The sequence below is a fragment of the Cyprinodon tularosa genome, unplaced genomic scaffold (assembly GCF_016077235.1).
Source record: "Cyprinodon tularosa strain WSP-4 unplaced genomic scaffold, ASM1607723v1 ctg296, whole genome shotgun sequence".
NCBI classification, from domain to species: domain Eukaryota; kingdom Metazoa; phylum Chordata; class Actinopteri; order Cyprinodontiformes; family Cyprinodontidae; genus Cyprinodon; species Cyprinodon tularosa.
Genome location: NW_024039003.1, coordinates 103212 through 117514, shown reverse-complemented (window position 1 = coordinate 117514; position 14303 = coordinate 103212). Strand labels below are relative to the sequence as shown.

The following is a 14303-nucleotide window of genomic DNA, read 5'->3' as shown; positions in this document are numbered from 1 at the left end:
TTTCTCATAGGCGAAGCGTTTACACTCCAGAGCAGAAGGTGGCGGTACTGCGACCAAAGCCAACCACCAGTAGTAAACAAGAAGAAGAAGAAGCGAAGCAGCTTAGCCGGGTGTAGCAGAAAAAAATCAGTTGTTGTGGAGAATTGTGTGGGTATGGCGAGTGGGAAAGAACAGGAGTTGGAAGACGCGCCAGCAGCACTTTATAGGTCTGCTGTATGGGACCACTTTGCATTTAGAGTGACCTACGATGACGGCGGAAAGAAAGTTGTGGATAAAAGTGCAACAGTGTGCAAGCATTGTGCAGCACGTTTTGTTTATGCTAACAGCAACATGACCAACATGTCAGGCTAACAATCAACATATACCGAACCGAAAACCGTGAACCGAAGCGTGGATTTTGTGAACCGTTCCACCCCTAATATACAGTAGTAAGATATTTTTCCCAACTATCAGAATTACATGTACAGATAAAGAGCAAGTGCTTCATATATGTTCATCAGAAGATATTGATCATTTAGTTATTTTGGTATCCATGTTGTTTGGGGTTCGAGTATCCATGTCTTCCACTGTGACGCCTCAACTACAGACATGGTGCCGTGACTCACAGCAGAAGGACTCGGTGGTTCTATATACCAGAGTGGCGGTGCAGAGGTAGCCCATTCTCCCTCATTGTTTTAGATAAAATGTTTTGTTTTTAAAATCGATACTGGGAGCTGAAAATTCGATCCAGCCCAAAATCACAGTATTTCAATCTGAAAAACTCATGAAAAGAAAAGACAATTAAAAGAAATTTATCGATACGATTACTTGGTCTTTGGCGCTCAGACCTCGGCAGGAAACATAGCGCTGAATTTTGATAGATATGCATGAACAGGAGTAAAGAACAGGGCTGTTTCTCCCCCAGGCCTGAAACTGGTGGTGGAGTGGAGATAGATGGAGTTGGTCAGTCTGTAGACTGCTGATACTAGAGCTTCACTCAGGGACCTGGAAGATGGAAGTCCAGCTTGGATAACACAGGTTGAGAGAACCTGTCTATGATGAGCAAGCATGAAGCGACAGTGGAGAGGAAAACTCCCTATTGGGAAGAAACCTCCGGCAGAATCAGGCTCAACATGGCGGTCTACTGCAGGACCGGTTGAGATGAGACAGGGAACGCAGTAAGAGTTCAGGAGGAATGAAACTCTGATGAAGCTTTAGCTACGATGGTGGAGGAGGGGCTGGAGGGGGGTTGAAATGGGGTCATCTGAATGAAGTCACACAGCGGGTCAGACATGTTGCGGATCGGAGGCCTTTTAAGATGGACTTTGGATGCTGATTGGCTTTCGTGGAGGTGTGGTCCAAAGCTGATTGGCTGTCGTAGGCGGATGAAGGAGAACAATCAGTTTCTTCAGTTGAACTTCTGCCTGTCTCCATATTGCCAAATAGATTTTTTTTTTATACACCCCTATTGTTATTTCTGTTAGGTTTGTTCTTTATACATCTTGTGTATTGTTACTTTGTTAGCCAGATTAGAGAGAGTAGAAGGCCTTCCTTCACATGGTGGACGTCACTGTGTGTACGGAGGTCATCTTATCAGGACAGCCTTCATGTCTTTAAAAATACACGGGATATGGGCACATCTTGGAGACGGACTGATAGGAGAGCTATGTGTAATCATGGGGTAAAGAGGCAAGATGCATAAAGGTCAGGGCATTGATGGCGTGTCAGTTTCTGATACGGACAGCTAAGCATCCACCTGATGCAACACATGGACTCCTGGGGTATAAGAAGGAGGAGATGACCTTGTTAGGTCCCCCTGAGCCCACAGCTGTGCCGACTCTAAGCAATTTCTCTGTCCTGTAACGACCTGACCTGGAATAAACGCTGTTACTTTTTTACTCCTGTTTTATAGTCCTTTTTATATGGTTTTACCCAGTTTGAGTTAAGAGTAGTAAATAACTTGCTCCCAGGAAAAGAACCGTTGGGGAAGTTCCGAGGCGCAGCCGCCTTCAGGGGGACCTAACGTCCATATTTAACATTTCCATATTTTCACCTCATGTTAAGAAAAAGTTGATAAGAAATTGTCAAGAGAATATTTTAGAAGTATAAGAATGAAAACGGAAGTTCCTAATGTGTGTGAGGGAAGAAGAGTGAATTAGAGGAGAATAACAGTTTCTAGAACTTACCATCAACAGGGCTGAGTTTGGGCAGCGTGTTCGGAGGGTTAACTGGAGCTGGGGGTGCGTACTGAGTGGAGGGACTGATTTGGGGCAAAGCTTCATATCTTTTCTCCACAGGGCTCACCTTCTCCAAAGACTCGACCCTTTGAGGAAGCAAACAGCAGTGCGTGTGAGACCAGTAACGCTATGAGGAGGAGGTCCTACTGACAGACGGTGAGCTGGTCTACCTGTGGTACGGGTAGGACAGCTGGGCTGGTTTGGACACGTCATGAAATCGGTTGATACCGGGTCCAGGTTGGCCCATCGCCTTGCTGTCAAAGCTGCGCCGGTCAAAGTAGGACAGCTGCTTCCTGTAGTACTCTTCATCATCATCTAGGTCATAGTGGTTAGAGCGAACCACGTCATCCAGAGGCTTCGAATGAGGCTTCTGCGGCTCAGGAGCCCTGAAGACAAAAAAACACAGTTTTATATCAAACATTACATATATATATTTATATATATATATACTCTAAACATCAAAGCGGCCTTACTAATAATAGATGAATTACACAGAGGATCACTGTAAACCTCAGATGTAATGTATTTCAATCAGTTAATTAATCAAAAGTTCACCACTAGATGGAGCACAATCAGCAGCAGCTCTGCTATAATCCAGCGTCTTCCTTTAGTTTGGAGGTGAGGATTAGATACCTGTAGGTAGACTTCTCCTGCTCCAGGTTGCTGAGGGAGTTGGCTTTGAGGACCGGGGCGGGAGCATTCACAGGCTTAGGAACATCTGCAGGCTGCAGAACAAACAACAAGGCCTGCTTTATATGGAAGGAACCCTCAATACCAAACTTATTCACAAATGTTTTAGTCAAAAATGACGAGTTAAAACGAACTCGGGCTGCAACTGAACATTATTTTGCAAGCTGATTAATCTGTTGATTATTTTTTGGATGAATCGATTAATAATAGAGCCAGCTCCCTCTGACATGGGAGCTGGCTCGGAGCTCGTCTGCCTGGCTGTGTGTTTCCTGGACTGGTCGACTTTTGCAGTTGCCTTTTGTATCTATGCTTCTTTTTCTATGTCTGCTTCTGTCTCCTTGAACCCCAGTGGGCCTCAGCAGATGACCGCTCACACTGAGCCTGGTTCTGCTGGAGGTTTCTTCCTGTTCAAAGGGAGTTTTTCCTCTCCACTGTTGCTACAAGCATGCTTAGTGTGAGGGATTGTATTTGAGTCAATGAGTCGATGCAATCAGCTGGTTTTCCTTAGATAGAAAACTTTGAATCAATCTGACTGGATGATCTGGTTAAATTCTCTCTGTAAAGTCACATGTTGTGAATTGTTCTACATAAATAAACTGAAATAAATTGAATAACCAGATAACCAAAGGTTCCTTAAAGAGGATTTGTTGTTTTTAAAGAAATTAAACCAGGTGAGACTAAAACCTTTAAGGCTGATTTATACTTTGAAACCAGGTCGTCTGCGTAGGCGTCACAGTAAACAAATAGACGTACCCGCCCCCTCCGCAGACACTCCGCTGCACCTCTCCCAATTTCGATACAATTCCTGCTCTAAGTGGGTTAGTCTGTCACATTTTACAGTCTCTAAACTCCAGTTACTGATTAATTACTAAATTAGTTGATTATTATTTCAATAATTGATTGATTCACGATTCATCTGATTGGATTCATTTTTAGTTTGAATTATTAGGCAAGTTATTTTGGTCCTTCTTATTTCATATAAATATCTACAGTGTTCATTTTAAATGCCAAGATAATCACATTTAATGAATTTTAATGCCGATTAAGGCCTTAATTTAAACAATAATAATGTATTTTTAGTGACCTACAGAAACCCTGGTGTGGCCTGTTTAAGGAACGTACCCTGAGCACCGAAGACTCGCCGTCTTTAGCTCTGTCCATAGAGACAGAGCGTTTATTCTCAAACATCTTCACTCTGTTGAGCACTGACTGCGGCTTCATGGCCGGATCGTCATCCAGGTCTTCCCGAGGTGGAGGAGGAGGAAGCGGCCTGGAGGTCGGAGTGACTGCTGGCTCTCCCGGCGAAGGCAGGGCGTCCGGTTTCGGAGGAAGAACGCTGGGTTCAGAGTTGACGACGGGCTCGTGTATCCCTGGCTTATAAACCCGGTTTGAAAGCCCAGACATGTAGGCGGGCCGCAGACCGGAGTCGCCGTAATAGTGCTTTGGAGGCTCTGGCGAGCGAGGAGAATTGATGGGAAAGCTGCGTGATTCTACATCATAAGGAGAAAGGGCGTCGTAGGTTGCTGGGGGTGGGGGAGGGGGCTCATCGTAACGGATGGGCCCAGGTTTACTGTGCCGTGGTCTGCTGTCATAGCCCGCCGCCGGGGGCTCATCGTAGCGTGGCTGTGGGGGGCTGTACTCCCTCCCTGGTCCGTCCTCGTAGGGCGAGCGAGGACTGTAGCCCATGAGTTGCTGGTGGCCCGGCTGGTACCCGGCGGGCTGGGGGGACGAGGTCTGCTGGTCGTATGGGGGCCACTGTTCGTTGTAATGAGGCACACGGTTGTCGTAGTGCAGGTGAGAGTCAGCGTTGTGAGGCTTTGGTTCTGCGTAGCCGCCTCCGTCGTATCCATAAGGCGGGTGGTCGTATTCACGGTATGGCTGTTTGTCCTGAAACGGCGGCTGGTGACTGTAGCTCAGAGACTGCTTCAGACCGTGGTTGATTCGCACTGGGTCCTCCATATTGTACAGATCTTTCTTGTACATCTGCGAAGAAACGGCAACAATTAAAATGATTTCTCAAACCTACCCAGCTGAAGAACAGAGAGCAGCTAAGAAGAGCAGTTTACACCCAAAACACCAGAACAAATTCTGGCTAAAAGGAAATATGGAGCCATGCAAAAGTATTTACACTCTTCAACCTTTAACATATTCTCTCATGTTACAGCTTTATTGACATAAACACAAGGAAACCAAAATCTGGACTAGGAAAAGTGGGAGAAAAAGGGTTTTCAGAGGTGCTTAGAAATAAAAGTTGTTGAGGTGTAGAATCCAGCCAGCCTCGGCGTGATAGGAAACTACTTTATTAGCTGACCGGTGCGTTCGGATTTATTCCTTTTATCAATAAAAAATCAAACAAACATAAGGGGTCGGTTTCACAAAGCAGGTTTGACAAACTCAGACTAAAATCCTCCACTCTGAAATGATCTAGTCTGAGGTTGGAAACTCTGTGTTTTCAGTTCCATAAGAGCTGCTGTGAGTTTAATAAACTCTGAGTAGGTCCTCTCAACAAGTAAGAAAAGCCGTTATCAGTGGAGCCCCGATTCAACGAGTCTCCATGACAACAGGCAACAGGAAGTGTCCTTTTCCCACCACTCAAACTAGCTATTTCATTGAAAAAAATTAAACAATAGAGAATGTGTATAAAAGACATCAGCGCTACAGCTTTAAGAAGAGGAAGGTTGTGAAGGAGAAGATTATTGCTCAACTTAATGCGTAGGTTTATAAGAAGTGGGCTATGGCAGGCCGTTTTTACATTTATTAACGGCACTCCTCTGTGTTGTTCCATTTGTAGATCCCTAAAATAAGATTCTTTCTGATCAAAATAATAATAATGCAGGAGTTGACGTTAAGGATTTAGGGCAAGTGACTTTCACATTTCATTTGCCCAGAAACAATTTTTACTTGCCCAGTATAATGTTTGATAAATATAGTTCCTAATATTAATTTTTGTATATATATCAATGAAAAATGTTTGTTTTTTAAATGTTTGTTTGTAATTCAGTAAGTTTCCAGGTTCCTGGTGTGTATCTGCATGCGTCAGATAATGAACTCAAGCCTACATTACCGTGTTAACATGCTTTTCAATCCTTCCTGCACATTCTTTTCTAACTAAACTTTGCTTTAAACTGTTGTGTGCTTGGAAAAATATAAATTCACAGGTTAAAAATAAAAAAAAACTCGACAGGTTAAAAACTTACACTACTACTACTCACCAATTTAACATGTTTAGCTCTATAACATTTAAATGCAACACTCCAATGTCTAAGAGAAAAACATTTAATGAACATTTTTTTTATGTATGACCTGCATCACTGTACAGAAGGCTGCCATATGATAGAAATATTTACACTGTGCGCATACAATTATTATTATTTTCCTAATCCCTGACTGATCATTTTTAATCTGGCGTGTATTATAGTATAGATTAAATTCATCATCCAGCTGCTGCTCTGCAGAATTCTCTCCCCAAGAGCTGAATCACGCCATCTAGCGGAAAATCACGTGGCTATTTCAAATTACGCGAGAATGTGTACAAAACAACAAAAATGGCGCCGGCATTTTAAAGTAATTTTGAGTGATAAAAATAATTTTTTTGCGATCATTACACTTGCCCGGCGGGCAAATACAATGAAATTTGTACTCTCCCGACAATAAAAACTACTTGCCCCAGGCGATCGGGCGATGGTTAACATCGAGCCCTGTAATGTAATAATATATTTTATTTTGAATTTCAGAAAGTAAAAAACAAAAAAAAATTTGCTGTATTTTTTGGACAATAAGTCGCACTTTTTTCATGGCTGAAAATGAAAAAAATGATAAGTCGCACTTTTTTTTTTTGGCTGGCCATGCGACTTATACTCTGGTGCGACATATATACATTTTTTTTCACCACAAGGGGGCACTATGTAGCTTTGCAGCAAAAACATGTATTCTATTAATACCATTGAAAGAAAAAACATTACAACTCAAAGCAAATTTGCATTACAAAAACAACGACTGAATAGAAATATGCCACCTTAAAGAAATTCATATCTGCTGAATTCAAGCTGAAAGTAATTAAATACGCAGTTGAAAATGGCAATAGGGCAGCTGAACGACTGTTTGGATGCAGTGAAAAACTGCATCTAAAAAATGGCTTCAGATTATGCCAATAGGCTCGGCAAGTTGTTATCACCGAGTGAATCCTAATTCTAACCTAAAGTAATTCCTTCTCCCCCCATGGAATTCATTTATCTATTTATGTGTAATCTGAAAATAATTTCATTAGTTCTTCATGAACTGTAAAAAGAAAAAAGAAACGAAATGATCGGCATGTCGTTCATATTATTAAACCAAAAAAAAAATAATAATAATTTCATATCCTGTTGTAGAATCCTCTCTACATAAATATCGTATTCCCTGTGAATTAATGCCGATTATCCTTTTATAGGATCGTCATCAATGGACATGATAAAACCTGTCTCTAACGGACCTAGTGAATGAAATTTTTAACTGTATGCACAAAACTATGACAAGTCCTGCTAAATCAGGAAAAAAAAGAACGTGAGAGTGGAGACAGAGGACTAGCGCTGGGAAGAATGTTACTACGGCAACAGAAACAGAGGTTGAGGAAAGTCTTTGTGAAACGGAAAACTCAGAGTTTCCCTGATTTCAGGTTTAGAAACTTTCAGTAAACCTGCTTTTTTAAAACAGACCCCAGGAACCGAAGGAACACCAAAAACAAACCCATCGTTTTCCTTCCACTTCTCAATAAGGCAAAGATTCATATTAATCTACCAATTAAGCTTGTTGCTGTAACATTAATTGTGAAAAAGTTCAAAGTGTATAAATATATTTTGCAAAGTACCAAAAACTAAGCCTCAAAAAGCTTAAGATAAAGGATACAGATCCAATCGTTAGCGATAAATCCTGAACTAATTGATCAGATTGAACGAGCATATCGTTGTTCTTTATTTATCAACCGTTCTGAATGCCTGTTTGAAAGGTTGCCTTTCAGGGAAAAGCAAAAAACAATTTAAACAAAACTGAATTTTACCAATTTGAAAGTTTTTACTGATTTCTAACAATTTGCAGATTTCTGAAAGGCCTCATGTCAAACATATGATGTGTAGCCTGTAGACAGTAAAGTTACAGCACTTCCTATGGAAGAAGGCTAATTTGTTAGCAGCTAGTAAGAAGAAAACCACTCAACCAGGAATATATTCTACTGGGTTTAATTCTCTGTGGGATGAAATTTAGTTTGAGTTGTTGATATAACAAAGAAGACTGTCTGCAGGTTAGCTTTCATCATGCAACAAACATTCAGTTTGTAACTAATGCAATGTCAAACTACTGGCACTACACCAGACAACACATCTACCCACTACAGATCTACTGTCAGTGCTGCTAAGGTTCATCTACTGTAGAGCGTCCAAGCTGAAAGGAAACCCCGCCCCCCAAAGAAAAATCAAATAAAACAAACACCAGGAGCCATGCAAAGGAAGTAAGAGGCAACAATTAGGGCTGGTTGTGGATGTCTTCACCCTGATCAGAGACTCAGATGTAACCAGTCGTTCTGGTCTCCCAGCCCACTGTGGTGCATGTGGACAAACGTGTCGCACATTTCCTCTGGGAGCCAAAGGAACACAGTGGGCTTAGTGAGTCACACAGTGTGGACATGACATGCAGAGCGCGAGTGGAAAGCATGTGTGAGAAGACAGGCAGTTAAAAGAGCAGGCTGGGGCCCAGGCCCGGTCCGAGTGGCTGGTGAAACAGCGGATACCTTTGGTTCAGGACCGGGGGGTTCATGTGGTGGTGGTGGTGGTGGGGGCTGAATAAGCTCAGGGACAGGGCTGGGGCTGTTAATTGAGTCAGCCTGAGGAGCTGCGGCTGCAGCAGGCGGCTCCTCTAGTTGGACAGGCTGCTCAGCAGCTGGGGAGGCTACCACCGGCGGAGGCAACGAGGGCAGAGCAGCCTCACCTTGCTGTGAAGTATTGTTAAGAGACATTTATCACACAGCCCGCCAAAGGCACACAAAAACATCTCAGCCCAATGCTATGATCTGATTATTCACACTCAGCCAGAAAATACAGACATGTGGTTTGATTAGATAGCATACTGCTAACAGAAGATATTAAATCTTAGAGATGCACCTGAACTACATCAGCTGTCAGAAACTAAAAAACACATTTTCCACTGACTGTATAGGAAATGGGCAACATTTAAAAGTCAGGTAGAAAAACACTCTTTACTGTGGATGCTGTGACAAAGAGAGGAAAACTTAAGAGTAAGCTAGCTTTAGTATTAGTGAGGTGTTCAACAGACAACAGATGAAATTTGGAGATGAAAAGAAGAAATTAAATAAAAAAATTAAATCAAAAGATCAAGCCTGCTGTTCACTGACGAGAGGGAAAAAAAGCAAACAAACAAAAACCAAATGAGTCACAACTCCATCATTTTTAAATGTTATTGGAAACTTCAGATCTTTCCTTAAAAACATTTACTGTCTTGAATCTTGCCAACATTGGATGCAGCTTTAACGACCATAAGGAGTGTTTCTTCCTCCATAATGATTAAAGCACCACAGCTTGATTCTGCCCTGGATTACAGAGCTGATTGATTCCCCTAAATGGATCACGGTTCTGTCATTAACTAGCATTACCAGAACCAGAACCACGCATGGAGAAGCAGCTTTTAGTTCTTATGCTACACTAATCTGGAACAAACTCCAAGAAAGAAAACCTGAGCTGCTTTAAATAGAGAAATAAAACATATTTTAGGAGTGACCTTTGCCTGTCTAAAAATTATTAGTTTATTTTTGTAGTCCCACTTTCTCTCATTTTATTTTCTATTATTTATGGATTCATTTTTCATAATTTTTATTATCGTATTTTCCGGACTACAGAGCGCACCTCTACGGAAGAGGATTAGGGCCACTGGAAAAAAAAAAGTTTACTGATTTTAAAATTATATTTTAATTTAATATGGGAAAAAAAGTCAGAATTCTGACTTTAATCTCAGAATTTTGGATCTTAATGTAGATGGGCACCATGAAGGAAGAGATGTGGGAGCACTTCACTGACTTGAGCTGTTTGAGGTGGCCAGTGACACATTGGTGGAAAATGACGGAATTAAGCAATTTTTTAAAAGTCAGAATTGTGAGATTAAAGTCAGAATTTTGAGATCAAAGTCAGAATTCTGGAAAAAAAAGTCAGAATTATGAGATTAAAGTCAGAATTTTGAGATTAAAGTCAGAATTCTGGAAAAAAAAGTCAGAATTATGAGATTAAAGTCAGAATTCTGGAAAAAAAAGTCAGAATTATGAGATTAAAGTCAGAATTTTGAGATTAAAGTCAGAATTCTGGAAAAAAAAGTCAGAATTATGAGATTAAAGTCAGAATTTTGAGATTAAAGTCAGAATTCTGACTTTTTTCCCATACTAAACTGAAATTAAATTTGAAAATCAGTTAACTTCTTTTTTTTTCTGTGGCCCTAATCCTCTTCCGTACACAAAATCTTTTTTTAAAAACTTGAAACGTAAAAATGTATGCCGCACCGGGCTATAAGCCGCTGATCTACTGAACTGTCTCCCCTCAAACCTGTAGGGGGAGCTCTACATATAGCCCCTGGAGTAGGGACGAAGAAGAACGCTAACTCCCGTTAGCTTATTAGCTCGCAGCAGTAAGAGCTTCTACTGAAAGTTGGGGCTTCGTCGCCTCTTTATTTCAGCTCTGCAGGAGTTGAGCTCAGTCTCATTGGTTTAATGCAGCAAATAAATTGCAAAATGTGTGAATTCGGGACTTTGGTTCTCTGTCGTGCCTCCTGCTAGCATGTTGTGCTAAATGAAAATAAGCACCTTATTCTTTCCTTTCCAACTTTGACTTTCCCCTCTGACGGTTAGTAAAAATCCACAGAAAAGCGGGAGGTTCTTATAAGCCGCATGGTTCAAAGCGTGGGGAAAAAGTAGCTGCTTATAATCCGGAAAATACGGTAATCATGTTCAATAATTATATAATGACCATTATGCCATAAATCCTATATGCTTTTCTCTGAGTTTTTTCCTATTATGATTTTTCACGTAAAGCATTGTCTTCCTACTTAAATTTCCTTTATAAGTAAACTTGCCTTGGCTAGAATAAATTATATAGTGATTCACAACACATGTCATCTCAAGACACTTTACAATTCAACACGGTCATCCAGTCAAATTGATTAAAATTGTTCTATCTAAGGAAGAAACCTCCAGCAGAATCAGGCTCTTTTGAGTCACATTTACTAAGCTAACAGAAAGGTTGAAAAGAGAAAGTTATTTTAAGATTTCAAAGCGTTTTTGACAACTTTCTGCCTTTCCTTTGTTAACAGGTGGTATGTTTTTTTTCCCCCTCTTTATTCTTACTGTATGTTTAAGTTTTAATATAATGATCATCTTTTTTTTCTTCTATTAACTTGGCTTTGACAACAGTCAAACTGACTCCTGGTAAAAACTAGCTTAATTTAGCCAGCTTGGGTATGTTTACATTGCAAAATGTTGATTAATGTGTCCTGTCCCTTGTCGAAAAATCAGTTAATTAATTAGTCATCTGTCCTTAAACACTTATTACAAATACATGCACATGAAAAATTTAGTAAATTGATACAATATAATGAATCGACTTCAGTTCCTTTCAGGAGTGCCAACAGTTCCTTTCCTTACTTGGCAACACTGGAACAACAAAGTTTCTCTGTTTTTCCACATTGAGCTTCAACCTTTCTCAGTGACCATTTTAGATTTGGAAATGTTTTCAGGCCTCTAAAATATCAGAATTTGTGTAAGTTTCCACATAAGGGACGTTCTAAGTATGTCTCATGGACAATCTGCAGCCCTGGGAACGATTTGGTGCAGCGCCTGGCCAAGATTCAACAGCAGCACAGGAGGTTGATGCAGAAGAACTCTTAAAATTTAAACACCTAAAATTTCCCTGAAGAATTGAGATCTTGGACTATTAGATAAAACAAAGGAGCTGTCTTTTAATGCCCCACAACTGCTTGCTCTTTATTTTTATTGTAATGCAGTACTACATTCAGCACCTTCCCTCACAAGCAGACTTTAATAAACCTAGCTAAATTTGGCCCGTGTTTTCTCTGGAGGAGAAAAGGTCCAAGTCTGTGACTCATGACTGAGAATAGATTATAAAAACTACACAAAACAACCACCTAGATAAAGAAAACTATTAAGCCTGAATATTATGGATATGGTATGCCTTTCTTTTAATAAGACAAACATGTGAGATCTTTTCTTTGAGGTTCTATTGTCTCTAAAAAGAAACTGAGGATGTTGGAAAACTGTAAATCATTTCTCAGTCTTATATTTACATCTGATCACCATGTTTACATTTTATCCCTGCTGCACTTTAAAAATGGAAATGTCTTGAGAGCTGCACTGAACCAAATTTTGTTTTGTATACACGCTGTGTGTAGAAAATGACAATAAAAAGTCCAAATCTAAGTCTAATCTTTACCAATTTACAAAAATCTACTCTGTTCATTAAAATGTTCCACATTCAGTTTATCATTTAAAAAAATAAATAAACAGTTTATTTGTTCCTGCTGCCTTTGATAGAGCTTACTTCTAGCTCACATGCATGAATCTATGTACTAGTGCGAGTATTGCTAAGATAAGTAGCATAAATAAATCCTTTATGATACCAATGTCTATTAATAGTAAATTTTACTATTACATTTTCAATCATCATCTTTTGAGATTGTCACATTAAAACTTTTAAACGTAGAGGCTGTCAGCGTTGAATATAAATAATGAATGACTGCATGAAGCAGAAAGGCAAGGAAAAATCACTTTTCTCATATCTTTTGCTTTCATAATATATAAGAAATCTAAATAATCAAAATCCGAATCAGAAGGTCAGAGATCGAAAAAGCCAGATATCGGAAATTAGCCACAAATTCTGATCGCTGCATCTCTACTAAATATTAGCAAAGATCCAGACACAACACCAAATACAAACAGGAGCTAATGAATAGCCCTCTAGTAATACATTTAGCTAATCGTTTAGCGAGTACAATCCTACCTGCTGCGGAGCGGCCATCTTGAATCCAGCAGGATCTATTCGGCTGGCTGGGTCAGGCTGCACAGGATGCTGGTATCCAGGGTATCCAGCGGGGTCCTGTATCACAGGAGGGTCCTCTCTTACAGGCTCTGAGGAGCGGGTGATGGCCGGCTCCGTGGGCAGGCCCACTTCATCGTTTAACGTCTCGTCTAACTCCTGGTCCGTGTACGCGCCTCCCTCCGTATCTGTGTCCTCGTAGTCAGAAGTGTGGCGGCTGTCTGTGCTATACATGGAGTATTCACTACCTGGCGCCGACAGATAGGACAGACGGTCGTCGTGGATATCCAAGTCGTCCTCTGTGGTGCCGTCCGCCTGAGCAGATCACAAAATCTGTCACCGAACCGTCTGGCTCAGAAGAAGCATGAGGATCAGAGCTACGGCCGGGCGGTTTGTCTCACCTTGCCCTCTGATACCCACACCAACTGGTTCTGCTGCTGCTGGATGGTTTCTTTGAGGGCTCCGTACCAGCCATCATTCATGTTGTTCAAGTTGATGGTCGCTAAAAGGAAATAGTTTGCGTAATAATCACTTCACAAGGAATATGAAGGCATAAAAAAGGCCATTTAGGCTTGAAGTCAGTGTTGTCCAACACACTGTGCCTACTTACTAGTGAACAGGTGGTGATTATTCTTCCTCAGTTTAATGGCTCGCTCATAAAGCTTCCTGGCACTTTTCCTGGACTCTGGACAAAGTCTTGTCCTCATGTTCTTCACACCCTGTTTGCTATCAGGATTTAGGAAGACTACTATAGGGTACCACTGGGCATAGTTTAGCCTATCCACAGCGTTTGGGGTGATGTCCAGCACAGCGTGTTTGTCCTTTGTTGTAAAAAATGAAGAAAAGAATATATATACATAAAGTTTATTGAGAGATTATGTTAGATGGATTTAAGATGAAAAACGACAGCAAGTGTGCTCACTCTGTCTATGATTTGTTTGATGGTGTGAAGACGAATGATTCCTGAACTTCGCTGGTCTGTTCCTGCATCTCTAGGTTCGCTCTCTGAAATAAATCGGGTAAAGAAATTTAAAAAATTGAAACAATGAGCTCAGTAAAGCGTTGAGCTGTAATATCAAACATACTTGCAAGTTCAAAGAGATCTGGCTCCTCTCGGGAGAGCTTTTCTCGAGCCACGTCAGCAATAGGTCCGAATATTACCACCGGTCTAAGGAAACCAGCTGCACAAAGAAGCAAAACATTAAGGAGAAAAATCTCATCAGATTGGAAGATCCACTGAAAGAGGATCAAGAAAGAGAAACATTTCTGACTCCTGTTCAGCCCACTTTTACAGTGAAAATAGAAAAAAAATCAATAT

The 14303-nt window shown here is 40.8% G+C and overlaps 1 protein-coding gene across 11 annotated transcripts in view; it reads right to left on the bottom strand.

Annotated features, from left to right (window-relative positions):
• tjp1b (tight junction protein 1b) overlaps window positions 1-14303 on the bottom strand; it is a 105394-nt gene that overhangs the window by 5986 nt on the left and 85105 nt on the right. For 10 of the 11 annotated variants that reach the window (XM_038291176.1, XM_038291177.1, XM_038291179.1 and 7 more), the window contains exons 15-24: window positions 14071-14166; window positions 13908-13990; window positions 13596-13806; window positions 13387-13487; window positions 12950-13300; window positions 8668-8868; window positions 4029-4889; window positions 2850-2941; window positions 2387-2602; window positions 2166-2302 (exon numbers count right to left, since the gene is read on the bottom strand). In XM_038291176.1, the coding sequence (XP_038147104.1) occupies window positions 2166-2302; window positions 2387-2602; window positions 2850-2941; window positions 4029-4889; window positions 8668-8868; window positions 12950-13300; window positions 13387-13487; window positions 13596-13806; window positions 13908-13990; window positions 14071-14166 (2349 nt within the window). The remainder of the gene's footprint in view (window positions 1-2165; window positions 2303-2386; window positions 2603-2849; window positions 2942-4028; window positions 4890-8667; window positions 8869-12949; window positions 13301-13386; window positions 13488-13595; window positions 13807-13907; window positions 13991-14070; window positions 14167-14303) is intronic. The other variant, XM_038291173.1, reaches the window with a different exon arrangement.